Here is a 13,969-nt window from a genome sequence, read left to right as displayed (position 1 = left end):
CAAACCTCTGCCCTATGCAGTTGGGGAATCTTTAGGACCACTTGAAAGGTTTCTTCTATTTCACGCAGTGCCCGATGTCGGCTATCACTAACCTAAATTTAATATATCAACATTGTTAAGAAAGGAGAAAAAAAAAGAGAAAAAAAAGTTAAAAGCGAAGACGCATGATTTACATTGGTTTGCATGTGGCTAGCTTGGAAGCTGACACTCAGGTTCGCTGCCTGCAGAGTATTGACATTGTTTTCACTTGAAAAGCGTAAGACAATGTGTGTGTGAGTGTGTGTGTGTGTGTGAGAGAGAGAGAGAGAGAGAGAGAGAGAGAGAGAGAGAGAGAGAGAGAGAGAGAGAGAGAGAGAGAGAGAGAGAGAGAGAGAGAGAGAGAGTACCTCCAATGTTTTGTGGACGTATTCAAAGGGAAAATCAGCAAATTCAACAAATTCTAGCACCCCAACACACTCTTCCTGCTCGTGTATATGAAATATAGGTAAAACATAATATTTTCTGAGCCGACAATGCGCAACATGATTCCTAAATGGAAATTCTGTTGTAGAATAAAGTCGTAGATCAGGGGTGAACTCGGGGCTGCCACTGCGGAAGACCCGTCCTGGGGGCCCAACTTGCTCGTCTTTCGCTCCCTCATCCACATAATACACATGTTCCATGGACTGCTTTCTGAAAGAAGCTAAACCTTTTTCAAGACAACCAACGGCAAAAGGTTGATCTAAAGTTGTTATACAACACCTATTCTCCTCAAATTTGGGTGCCCAAAACTGCACTAAACTATAAGACTCTTTGTGTACCATTTGGCTCATGAAATATGTTATTTTATCCTCGACTGATGAATAACTAGCAGCTCCATGGGGCTGAAATGAATTTCTTCTCCAAAAAAACCCTCCTTTATTCTTTTGTTCTCCAAAAAATGGGTCGGTCTTCTGCAAGTACTTGGTGAAGTCCATAAGTGAAAACTGTTCATTGTATCCTTCTATCACCTCTAACATGTTAATTTCTTCTAAAAGTTGGTTCTTTCTTTCTTGGGTGTAGTTAATAGATTCATGTCTAAGTGCATGAGGCGGGTCAACTACTAAATCCCGATCTCCAAGTTGTCCTCCGGGTGAGAGCTTAATGCTTTTGAGTACCCTCTCCATTATTCTTGATAGCATGTACACAAATGATCCATCTTCCCTATTGTTATTAGACTGAAGAAAAAACTCCACAATGTACACCTCGTTGCTATTTTGCATACTCTCAATGCAAATCTCATAACGGACCGACAACCTTAACAGCTGCGCAAAATGTGCCATGGGGTTCTCAGCAGACATTCTAAAATCGCATATATTTCCGCAAAATGAGGACTTCTTATTCATGAGGTTTACTTTTCGTGCATTGTGAAAACAACGTAGATACCTACAATCAAATAAATTTTTTGAGCCGACTATATAGGTTCTTATTTCCATGCAACTCAAGTTGTCGGTGGAGATATCATCAGAACATTGGTTGCGAGAAACCCAAACCACCGCCAGATGCAGTTGGGACACTATGTCCATGGCCCGTTCAACCATCTTTCTGATTTCATCAATCTCTATTAATTGCCGCTGAGTAAAAAATATGGATTAAGACTTAAAATAATTGATTTCAACAATTTCAATTCTTGATGTTGTCTGTAGTGTGTTGCAAAATATGGACCGCAAAACTAGAAAATTAAACCTAGTTTTCTTTACAAGGGAATGTAGGGCGGGACTCGAGCCATGTCGGGTCAACTCTGTGACCCAGTTTTATTTGACGAATAATCACCAAAATATATTTATTAATTGTAGAACTTAAGATATCTTAGTGCATTTAACACTTCTAACCATCCAAACACATTAACTTATTGAAATATATCTAACAATCATTTTAAACATTAGTAAAACAAAATGTAAAATGATAATAAATATCAGTATTTAAATTATGTTAAATAGAATATTAATTGCGAAATTTATTATTATTAAATAATGTTAAATAAATTATTAAAAAAAAATCAATATAATCAAGTTTGAAAAATATAAAGAATTGCATTCAATAACCAAAAAACTATCATTAATTATATAATATTAAAAATATTAATAAACTCCACTTTGAAAAAATAAAAAAATGCTCTAAATATAAAATAAATGCATAACTTAATACAAGCTCGCTTACGTTATTAAAAATCGATAGCGTGACAAATCCGAATAAAAAATAAAATAATATGTTTATTTAGAAAAAAATAGATTATAACTCATTCCAATTAGTTTTTGTACTTTAAAATAAAACTATATAATCAAAATATTATATTGTGGTTTTCTATTAATATTTAATTTAATCAAACAGTAAGATTTGAATTGATTAAGCTCAAATCCTTTCAATTAGCAAATATTATTCAAAGAATGAATCGATTATGCTTAACTATTGACAAGAACGTATTACTTGAACTAATTATTTATAATTAAAGTCTAATATCTTGGTAATTCAATTTTATCATAAAAAATAATAAATTTAATTCCTAGCATACATAAGAATCAAATCAAAAATCGTAAGATGTTATTAAAGAGTTAGATTTGAACAGATTAAGCTCAAGTCCTTTCAATTCGTAAACATTATTCAAAGGATTGAATCGATTAAGCTCAACTATTGACAATAACATCTTAGTTGAATTAATTATTATTAATTAAAGTGTACTATATTTTTGGTTCAATTCTATCATAAAAAAATATAAAAACAAAATTCCTAAAATATGTAAGAATCAAATCAAAAGATTTAATTAAAGCGTAAGATTTGAATAAATTAAGCGCATGTGTTTTTTATTTGTAAATAGTATTCGAAGATTTGAATCGATTAAGTTCAACCATTGACAAGAACATATTAATCGAAATAAGTATTTATAATTAAACTCTAATGTCCTTTTAATTCAATTTTATCAAAAAGATAAAAATAAATTTAATTTATAAAAATCGTAAGAATCAAATCGTAAATCGTAAGATTTAATCTAACCAGTAATATTTGAATCGATTAAATATTACGATTTACAATTTGATTCTTACGGTTTTTTCGAATTAATTTTTTTTCTATGATAAAATTTAATAAGAAAAAATACTAAACTTTAACTACTTTAACTATACATAGTTAATTCTATTAATACGCTCTTATAAATTGTTGAGTTTAAAATCGTTGAATTGAGATGACTTCAGCCTAATCAATTCAAATCTTTGAACAGTGTTTTCGATTTGAAATCACTTGATCCTAATTGATTTAATTCTTATGATTTATGATTCGATTCAAACTTCATATTCTTTTGAAATTGATTTTTTTAAATTACACAAGTTGATATGCAATTTTGCATATTTGTAAAATTTATTATATATAGATTTGTTAATAGTGGAAATTTTTAATATATAATAATAATTATACGAGAATTAATAATTTATTTACCATTATTTATATAAATTTTACTTCATCGACGGGTCACGGTCGAACCGATCCGACCGGCCGATTTGGTCAGGTTCTACCAACATTGCTCATTACCTCTTTTCCACTCCTCTCTCTTTCTACCAATGATTCTTCCAGTTCTTTGTTTTTTATTTTAGTTTTAATGGAACCGGTTTTTGACAATTTTATTCCGGTTTTATGAGTGGTCCAATCAGTGTTTACCCTGCTCGTAGCAATCAATCCGATCTTTTGAGCTTTCTGGGTTTATGCACTGGATCTCACCGGCATGGTGAGCAGTGAGCGATTGAACCCCTCGGACCACCTTAATTGTAACACCTCAAAATACTCTTATTGTTGATCTTATAAACATACCATACATGAATTTCAAATGAAAAATAGCTAAATTTCATGTACATGATTCATGTGCATGTAGTTCTTTAGTATACTAAGAGCCCCTTATATTGGATTAGATTGGATTAGATGAGATTTGGTTGCTTCTCTACTCACTAATTAATTATTTAGTTAGTAGTATGTTTGGTTTCTAACATTAGATCTTCTGTTAAATTGAGTTATTATATATGAATTGTCTATAAAATCACTTAGTTTACAATAATAAGATATGATTTTATGGATAATTTTTTTAGTCACCCCCTATTAAATTAATCTCAGGGGGAGGTGTGCTACTAATTTAATGAAATAATAGTATTTAATAGCGGACTTTGATTTTAGTAGCGGGTATGAAAAAGTGTGAATCTTGTAAACATGACGTGTTATTTATTAATCACCTTTTGAATTCATCAAAGCTTTTATTCAGTATATATAAAGCATAGATTGATTTAGATGAATTAAAAATCCCCTAAATAAATATATTATAATTAAATTAAATTAATAAAATACAAAAAAGAAAACATAAATTATTTAACTTACTTGACTTTTATTTAATTTGACGTTACAAGGAACTATAATTTTTAATTTAAATATTTAATGAAGTGAATAATGACATCTTAAATGTTTATGTAAATTTAATATTTATTCAGTACAAACAGAATATTTGCTAATATAAAAATCACGCGTCATGTAATAGAGCAACTCCAATGCAAAACATCAAAATTGAAATATGAAATACTAACTTAATAATTAAGATAATATTTTAATATTCATTTACGATTCATCTACTCCAACCATGATTACAAAATTAATTATTAACTGGAAGTTTTTTGGTGGTTTTATTTGTAATTGACACGTGTCATTTTGTAATTGAATGTTTAGGTAGTTACTTTTTGATAACTCAATTTACAAGATGTTAATTTTACAAACAAAAGGTAGAATATCAAAATACTTACACATTTTGATATTCCTATTGGAATAGAAATTTTTAGTTTTGAGGTATCAAAAAAGTGATTTATGGATTTGATAATCCATTTAATACTCCTATTGGAGTTGCTCTGGGAACAACTAAAAGATGTTGCATTTTGAGGATAAAATTACAACTTTATTTTATTTCTAACACGGTTAATGATAAAATATGTTGAACTTTGAGTTGAGACAATGAGTTGAGTTGAGTGTATTTCTTAAAATAGGAGGAGGTTAGTGTAACATTTATATAAGTAGTAGTACAAAGGACAAAAAAATAATGAAATGGGGAAATGAGGGATAACCCCCTAGTTTTTAAAATATATATGAGGGGGTCCAATGTTTTTTTTTTCTCTTAGGCAAAAACCCAAATTCTGAACTTAATTAGGTAGACCTCCCTGAGGCATAGTGATGTGACCATTTTACCCTCAATTATAGCATTTAAATATAAACCCTAGTTCTCTTCCCAGATCTCACTTCTTCGTTTCTCTGTCGTCAAATCTCGATTCTCTTCATGTTTCAACTATTGTTCTCTTCCACCCACAACCCTGTTAGGATAGTAGACTAAAAATCTCGCTTTTAGCTACATAATTTTATTATTGAATTAATAAAATAATATATTATCATTTTATGAGAATCTGCACTAGGGTATTCGATGCATTTAATTTATTGTTTGTCAATTAATTAAAAGCATAAGTCTAATATTCTAATAGTATTCGAAATGGTGTGCTATGGCGCACATAAAGATCATTTTGAAAGTTCGTTTAGAATATAAAGATAAACGTTCACAATCTAGATGGAAATGGACTATCCATTGGTAAAAGATTGTAGCACAATATTTAAGTGATTGGTCTTGATCACAGTAAACAGAGAATAACTTTTGTAGTTATTGTTTTGACTTATTGTGCTAGCACACCCGACATGTGTTGAGCCGGACAAAGTGAAATAATTGTTACATCGCTGTTCATAAATGAAACTGTATTATTTCTAGTTGACAGTATATTACTCACTCTCTTAATCCCTAGATTCCTATATTGAGTCAAATGGCCCCCAGTGCGTTGGGTAGAGACATTTAGAATTAATATGGAAATTAATTATCGAAAGGAATCCACATCTCTGAAATATGAGATTGATAATAACCCTTGAGTAGCTTATAAGATTTGTTTATGCCAAGTCCTGGCCAGGTGAATTTCGTATCCGGCATACTCAAATAATTTAAGCGGATAAGACTCATGAAAAAAAACCATTTAATTTATTTAGCAGTGAATAAATTATTTGGTGGTTATAAGATATCTTAATGTGGGGAGAATCTAAGTAATGATCGACCGGAGCTCGAATGTAATTGAGAATATAAACGGGAGTTCAATAATTATTTGGTAGTGGAAAATAAATAATTATTTAATGATTAATTAAATGAATTCTTTTAAGAGTTTGGATTTAATTAATTATTAGTTGCCCGATTTATATTTTCTCCTTTAGTCCCTATTGTAGCCCAATGGATTTTTTAATTAATCGAGAAAATAAAGTTCAACCAATATTATATATTGAAATTATTATGGCCGAAAATTAAGTCCGCTTTGGACTGTAACTTTCGACTATATAGAGTTATAGAAGGAGTGGGATTTGTTTCCATGTAATCCTCTCTATGTGTGACTCTAATTCCTTGTGCTATATATAATAGAGATTAGGTTGATGAGAGATAAGAGTTTTTCTACACGCCTATTTCACGTGAACAGAAAATATTTTTTCTCTTCTTCTTTTCTCTCTAAGTTTTTCGATTATAGGTTTAGATTTCTTCAAGTACAAGTCCACCCTTGTAGAAGAATTATTAATCCGGGATATACAATAGAAGATTATAGTGTAGCTTCCTAACCCTTAGATCTACAATCCACCCGAAGGGTTTCTGGATAGGATCAACGGTCACGGGGATATCGGTGAAGGAAGAGGACTGGAAATTTCTAGACAACAGATTTTACGAAGGTTGAAGGCTTTGACGTGGATCCTCGTTCGTGCGCCGAAGATAGAAACGAATCTGCTCTCGCGAAAACTGTAAGTTGCTAGATTAGATTTATTCCGCTTTAAACGAATCTAATCAAAGCATGTTAATAAAATTAAAACCGGCTAATCTAGAACCTCTTGCGAATTTTCATTGACTCCTGGGCTTCACATCCCAACAAACCCCTCGGCCGCCACCGCCACTTTGCTGCTGACCACTGCCCATCACCACCCACTGCTGTTCCTCTTTTGGCCTGCGCTGCTTTCCCTCTCCCTTGCGCGGCTCTCCCTTCCGGCGACTTCTCCGCCCATCGTCCACAATGAGAGGAGAATTGGTGACGGCGTCTACGCAAGGCGGCTGCGAGCAGGGGCGGCGGCATCCTTTTCGTCGAAAATTTCGCCAGTATTAATTAATTTTTGGAATAACATATTCATTTTAATCTCTTGTTTGCATATAGATTTTGAATGAGGACGATGTTAAATGCGAACCAACTGGATTGATGAAACTTCTATTTATTTTAAAAAAAAACTCAATAAATTAATGGTTTTGTTTGAGGAAATTAGCAGTAATAAATGAAATCACTGTATTGCTCTATAAATTTATTTGGTATTTTATTTTATATTGTTTGTGATGGTAGACTCATTGTTAAGGCGAGTCTTGGAATTAGTGGAGCTGCGAAGAATACTATTTTTAATTGTAATGTGTGAAACAGAAGTCCGATCTTATTGTGTTCATTGCTGCAAAACAAAATAGAGACACTCAATGTAGGTTTGGAGTTTGAAGAGGCAGATAATGTGGTTTTCTCTGTTATTGGTCGAAGTGTCTAATGGTTATTATGTCCTTAAAAGTCAACACTCAAATGTGCATAATTGCATTTTCCATTTTTATGTTCTTTTTCTCTAACTCGTATTTTTTTGTAACAGGGATTGTTGTTTTTGCTACTTCTATACGGTAAGGAATTATAAATGTTTCATGAACTAAGTCTTATTTTTGGATAATGCTAAACATTCTTTGCAAGCTACGCCCATAGTTGTCAGTATATACCGGGCAGCAGGTTCTGTATCTATAGAAGAGAGTGTTTTGTGTATGTGATTTTAATTTTATTAATAATATTAGTTGTATTGTGTTTGATGTTTTGTCTAATTGTTTTGATTTTTTTTTTGTCCTTCAATTAATTTTTGGTGAATTTGTTTGGATAATGGATTTATTGAGTTTTTTTTTATAATCGGTCGACGTTGTTGCTTTGATTTGACTATGATTGGCCATATCTGAGAAAAAAAGAAAAAAAATATAGCTTTTCGTATAAGGTTCGATGTAATTTGCATTTTCCATTTTTCTTTTCGTTTTCTCTAACTGGTATTTTCTTTGCCACAGGGATTGTTGTTTTTGCCACTTCTATACAGTAAGAAATGATGGGGAGAAGTGCTTTACTACATGTTACTATAGTCATATATGGTAACATGACTATATGTTACTATAGTCATATATAGTAACATTACTACATATATGGTAACATGACTATATGTTACTATAGTCATATATAGTAACATTACTACATATATGGTAACATGACTATATGTTACATAGTCATATATAGTAACATGACTACATGTTACTATAGTCATATATAGTAACATATAGTAACATGTAGTCATGTCTGGGTTATGTGTGTTTTTAATATAGAGTGATGATGATGATTTTGTTCTTTATTGAAAAACATATGCATGTGATTGTGTATTTCGATCTATATTTGTACAATTTGATATATAATATCAATATTTATTTCGATCTATATTTGTACAAGTTGATTTATAATATCAAGAATTAAGTTGTGATTTTTATTGTAGGTGTCGATGAAGTTATTTTTTGTATATAATCAGCGGTTTAAATAGTCGGTCGACTATATATAACTATATAATTTTGGGGTGAAAAAAGGTGCACGATTAGATATAACTTTGGAGTAAAAAGAAGGTACGTGACTATATATACTATAGTCACATGTAGTCAATTTATGTACAGGAAGGTTTAAAGAAAAATTATTTTTTAAAAATTAAAAAAAAAGTAAAAAAAACTAAAAAAATTAAAAAATTAAAAATATTAAAAATTTAAAAAAAATTAAAAAAATAAAAAATTAGAAAATATGAAAAATTTTAAAAATAAAAAAATTTAAAATAAATAATAAAAATAAAAAATAAAAAATGAAAAATAATAATAAAATAAAAATTTATAATTTTTTATTAAAAATTCTGAAAAAATGCTAAATGCAGATGGCTATTATGCTGAATGCAGTTGGGCAAGAATTACAAATAAGGGCACAATAGTACTTTTGCCCCTCCAGGGGTATCTCAAAGAAAGAATTTTAGGGGTGGACTTATCCCTATATATTTTCCATTCTAGGGGTGTATATCAAATGGACCCTAATGAAATATAGTTTACCCTAAATATTAAAGCACAACTATTTTAATATGATAGTCAAATTAAATTAAAAGTGTTAGAAATGTTTTAGTTTAATTATGGGAAAGTAAAATTGGAAGGGAGTTTTAAAATGCATAACAAATACAATATTTGAATTCCTAAACGAGAAAAAGGAAAAATGTAAACAAACATAACTTTGTAATTTTTAAAGTATATGTCTTGCCAAAATATTCAATTTTGACGATCAATTGGCAAATCAATCCACCGGATTTTGTTTGTATAGAGACATACTTACGAATTACGAATTAAATGAAATATATACCTCTGAATTGGGAATACCGCTGACAGGATCGTGGTTGGCGTGAAGAGATTTCAACTCCTTAGACTGCAATAATTAGAACAAGTATATATGTATTAATAACATCTTTGGTTAATTCCAATATAATTTGCAAATTGTGGTGAACTATTTGTATAGGATAAAGGAAAGCCATAAGATTTTCAAATCAAAATAAATTAAAAAAAAAACTACTAATAAAAAATAAAACGGTATAGAAATGTATAGTGGTAGGGCAATGTACCAATAGAAAACGTGAAATATCACTCATAGATTGATGGCCAAAGGATAAGAACTCCAAGACGCCATAACAATGTTGGTTGTTATTGAAATCAAAGATGGGCATGGCCATGTAGCTTCTCATACCGAATCGTGCAGCAAAATCGCGAAGTGGGAATTCGGAGGTAGAATAGAGACGCAAGTCAGGGCTGGATTCAGGGTGCTTGCTTCGGTAAGCCCTTCCAACAGCTCCCATTTCCGTATTATATCTGTAATTCAAACATTGTTTCCTATACCAACAAAACCCTTCACAAAGACCACCACGAACAGCAAAAGGTTGGTCTGAAGTACTGAGGTAATTAACGTGTTCCCCTTCCTCTTTGAATGCCCAAAACTGTACCATATAATTACTCCCATATAAATAGTCTGCCATAATTTCCTGGAGAACTCGTTTGATTTTCTCATTGATTTCACTTTCAGATTCCCTCCAAAAAACCCATCCTAATTTTTCTCTTGTTGATGACAAATCGTCGGCGGCATTCAAGTACTCTTTGAATTCAGACTCAGAGTACTCTCTATCAAATCCATCCAATCCCGTAACAATTGACAACAAGTACCCATCATCATCTTTTTCTAATTCGACCATCCTCTCTTCCATGTGCTAAATTCCAGAACTCGATCTGCAAGTGCAACACACCCTTATCTTTCTCACCCTATATATTTGCTGATAAAAAAAAATGAACTAACTGTATATGTTCAAAATGTGTAAATGCCTCTATATTAATATAATTTCTTCAAAATCAAAAAAAACAAAAACAAAAACCAAAATCGTCCCCACCTAACAGTCAACCCGCTAGTGCTGCCGACTTTTCCAATTGAATATTTGGTGTTTCTCTCTGACTTTTCCCACCTAACAGTCTTCTACTCACCAACTTAACCTGAGTAAATGCTGATAACTAGACTAGTTAAATATCAACAAACCCTCTTCTAGTCAAATATATTTATCAAAGGGGAAGACCAACCTAATCAAATACCAAAATTAGTTTATTAAAGTCCTTAGAGGTGAATTCATTGTTTCAAACGCCTATCTTTCAAAATTTGGCGTAATCACCTCAATTCAAGAAGCATAGCCACCTATACCCATATCTCCTACCTCGAACCAAAAAGCCCAACATTTGAAAGCCAAAAAGTCCCAATGATCCCAATAGCTCAATTATTTGATACTAGCCGAGTAAAGAAATTTGGTGAGTCTTTGGAGTTGAATATTATTATGTAAGTATAAATTTTCTTCAATTTTTAATGTACAAATATGGGATACGTGAAGCGATAGCATGGTTTGTGGTTTTTAGCAATGGTGAGTGAATACGTATCTTTGAATTACGAGCTTGTAATTTTTTGAGAATTGTCATGATAATTGCAAGTTCTGAAAAAATGAAAGTTGACAATTAGTCTATGTGATGAGAGGCATTTGTTGAGAGTGTTGCTGTGAAAGTTGCTAGTTTTTGCTTGAGGACAAACAAAAGATCAAGTTTGGGGGTGTGTTAAGTATATATTTTTATACTTTATCGTACCTTTTTATTTGAGCTTTTGGTGTGATTTAACGATAATTGGTGGTTAAAAAGTTGATTTATTGTATTTTAGGTATAATTTGAAGAATTGGAAAAGTTTGAGGTCAAAAATGCAAATTTGGAGAAAATATGGGCCAAAAGTGAAATAATCAAAAATATGCTGAAATTGGCTGAAAAATGCTGAATTTGGGCAGAAGGTTCGGCGATTCTCGCGCGGCCGTGCCAACACACGCTGGACACAATTTTGGACTTTTAATCACACAAGGAAACCTAAAATCATCTACCAAGTTGGGACATCTATATAAGGGCAAACCAAGCACGAATTAAAAAACTTTTGGGACACAACCTTGGAGCGAGAGGAGCGAGAGAACGAAGAATCGAAGACGGAGAATTGACAAATCTTCATCACAATTCTTCTTTCGTCTATCTTTTCTTAATCTATTTCTTTTTATGTTTTTATTATGTTTTTCGTAGAGAACATGCGTAGCTAAGTTTTTAATCTAGGATTTTGTTGGAACCCTATGTAGGGATTGCGAACCCTTTTTCTTGAGATTATGCAATTATGATTTTATGATTATTTCTTCTACTTGTTATGATTGTTAGTGCATGAACTTGATCAATTTATGTGCTTTATCTGTGATTATTGGGATTGACTCGACAGAGCTATTTTGATAATTAGACGGTAAGTAGAAGAGCCTTCGAGTAGTTTTCACCGGATGAGTGTGTCAATTGCATGTGGTATCGTAGACATACATATATCACCTTAGGTAGCCATTTACGAGACTTGTTAGTTAATGCTTTATTCATAATTTGTTTGCATAGACATATAGTGAACCGTTTATGAATAATAGACTCATAATACACGCGACAGCGGGTTATGAGTAAATTAGTGTCTCGGGTTAATAATCATGAATCATATATTTCATAATTGAGGGGTTTTGGGTGAGCAATTCTTGCATAGGGGGAAGAATAAAATCCTAGGTCCGTTTTTATTGATATTTTCTCGTGTTTATTTGCGTTCTTAATTAGTTTAATTGTTTGATTGATTTTATTTGACAAACTTGCGTAGGCTGGATAAAAATCATAATTGTTAGAATTTGGTACTTAGGATTAGATAATTTGAGTATTCCCTGTGGGATCGACATCCGACTCTCACGAGTCTACTTTACTACTTGTTCGCGATACGTGCACTTGCGTATATTAAACACACCCTATCTTTCTCACCCTTATTAATTTGCTGATAAAAGAAAAATGAACTAACTGTATATTAAAATAATTTCTTAAAAATCAAAACCAAAAACAAAAGCAAAAACCAAAATGGTCCCCACACGGTTATACATTCTAATTCTTTGACCAATTGAATATTTGGTGGTTCTCTGACTTTTCCCACCTAACAGTCTTCTACTCACCAACTTAACCTGAGTAAAGGCTGATGATAACTAGACTAGTTAAATATCAACAAACCCTCTTCTAGTCAAATATATTTATCAAAGGGGAAGAGTGAAGACCAACCTAATCAAATACCAAAATTACCCTCCAACTCAAAGTATTGAAACAAGACTTCAAATTCAATCAGACGACACATTCGAGGATATGACTTCAGGCTTCAAAGTCTCACCGGAATCTCGCCTGCCGCCGACAAAGCTTGCCTCGCCGCCGGAAAATAAGTCCTCCATCACCCTCACCACGCAGCCATTCTCCACTTCTCCTCCTCATCGATCTTCATCCCATATCTCCTGCCAGAGCCGCCGGAAGAGGCAACTCAGCAGTCAACCCGCTAGCACTGCCGGAATGTTTATGAGGGAGATGATGTTTGTGGGTTTGTAATGGTTGTCTTGTGAATACTATATTAATATAGTTTTATTTTTTTGTTTTATTCGTTTTCAGATTTTTTATAGAGTAAGGGTATTTTTGTATTTGAAAATAATAGTACTGTTTGAAAACTTGATTTGGTCGAAATTTTAGGATTGCCAATATCCACTGCCTTTATCAAATTTTCAAATTGTACTTGATCGCAAACCGTAAGATTTTTAATTATTATAAAAAAGAACATATATATAATAATGAGTATAAGTATTTTAAAGATGTAACAAATTTTTTTTTTTTTTTTGAATTTATAAAGTCAAACGATAAATGTTGTATCTTGACATGTTAAAATAAAGGGGCTCTTTGAGAAAACCACCTCACTATTTTTTTAATGGAGGGAGGCCCAAAATATTTTAGTCCATCTGAGAAAAGCTCACACCAATTTTCAACCATTATATTTTCCAGCTTTGCCCCCGCCCGCCACATCATCACTGGGTCACGCGCTCAGCGAATTTTTTTTTTCTGTTTTTTTTTCCATCTTTTCTGTATCAGTTTCCTTAATCGACTATGAAGCATAGTCGATTAGCCTTAATCGGCTATGCTTCATAGTTGACTAAGGAAATTATTTAATTTTTTATTTTATTTTTAGTTTTTTAAATTTTTTTTATATCAGATATATTAATCGACTATCATGTGAATCATAGTCGATTAAGAATCTGCTACTAAAAATAACATATCACAACTGCGAAAAAAATACAAAATCAACTATATATTACAAAAACAAAAAATATATAAATATTATAAATGATTTATACAATTGAAATCAATAAACAA

General features: G+C 31.8%; 1 protein-coding gene across 2 annotated transcripts; it reads right to left on the bottom strand.

Moving 5' to 3' along the window:
* Nucleotides 1-87: 87 nt before the first annotated feature.
* On the bottom strand, nt 88-13,295 carry LOC148770600 (uncharacterized). 2 transcript variants are annotated; one of them, XM_088818794.1, is made up of 5 exons: nt 12,842-13,295; nt 10,600-10,783; nt 9,787-10,441; nt 9,531-9,593; nt 88-1,592 (listed from the first exon to the last, which is right to left on the bottom strand). In XM_088818794.1, exons 3-5 carry the CDS (start codon nt 10,417-10,419, stop codon nt 99-101), a joined length of 2,190 nt encoding a protein of 729 aa, XP_088674920.1. In that variant the 5' UTR covers nt 10,420-10,441; nt 10,600-10,783; nt 12,842-13,295; the 3' UTR covers nt 88-98. The 2 variants fall into 2 exon arrangements, with proteins under 2 accessions (XP_088674920.1, XP_088674919.1); XM_088818793.1 differs by lacking the exons at nt 10,600-10,783; nt 12,842-13,295 and having other exon boundaries at nt 9,787-10,556.
* Nucleotides 13,296-13,969: the final 674 nt, after the last annotated feature.

The sequence above is a fragment of the Erythranthe guttata genome, chromosome 5 (genome assembly GCF_056151865.1).
Source record: "Erythranthe guttata isolate IM_541 chromosome 5, IM_541, whole genome shotgun sequence".
NCBI classification, from domain to species: Eukaryota; Viridiplantae; Streptophyta; class Magnoliopsida; order Lamiales; family Phrymaceae; genus Erythranthe; species Erythranthe guttata.
This window is presented reverse-complemented; position numbering and strand designations above follow the sequence as displayed.

Coding starts and splice junctions, on each gene's coding strand:
- LOC148770600 (XM_088818794.1), bottom strand. CDS start 10,419: ATGGAAGAGAGGATGGTCGAATTAGAAAAAGATGATGATGGGTACTTG. Junction 9,594..9,786: donor ATATTTCACGTTTTCTATTG/GTACATTGCCCT, acceptor TAATTATTGCAG/TCTAAGGAGTTGAAATCTCT. Junction 1,593..9,530: donor GCGGTATTCCCAATTCAGAG/GTATATATTTCA, acceptor TTTTTTACTCAG/CGGCAATTAATAGAGATTGA.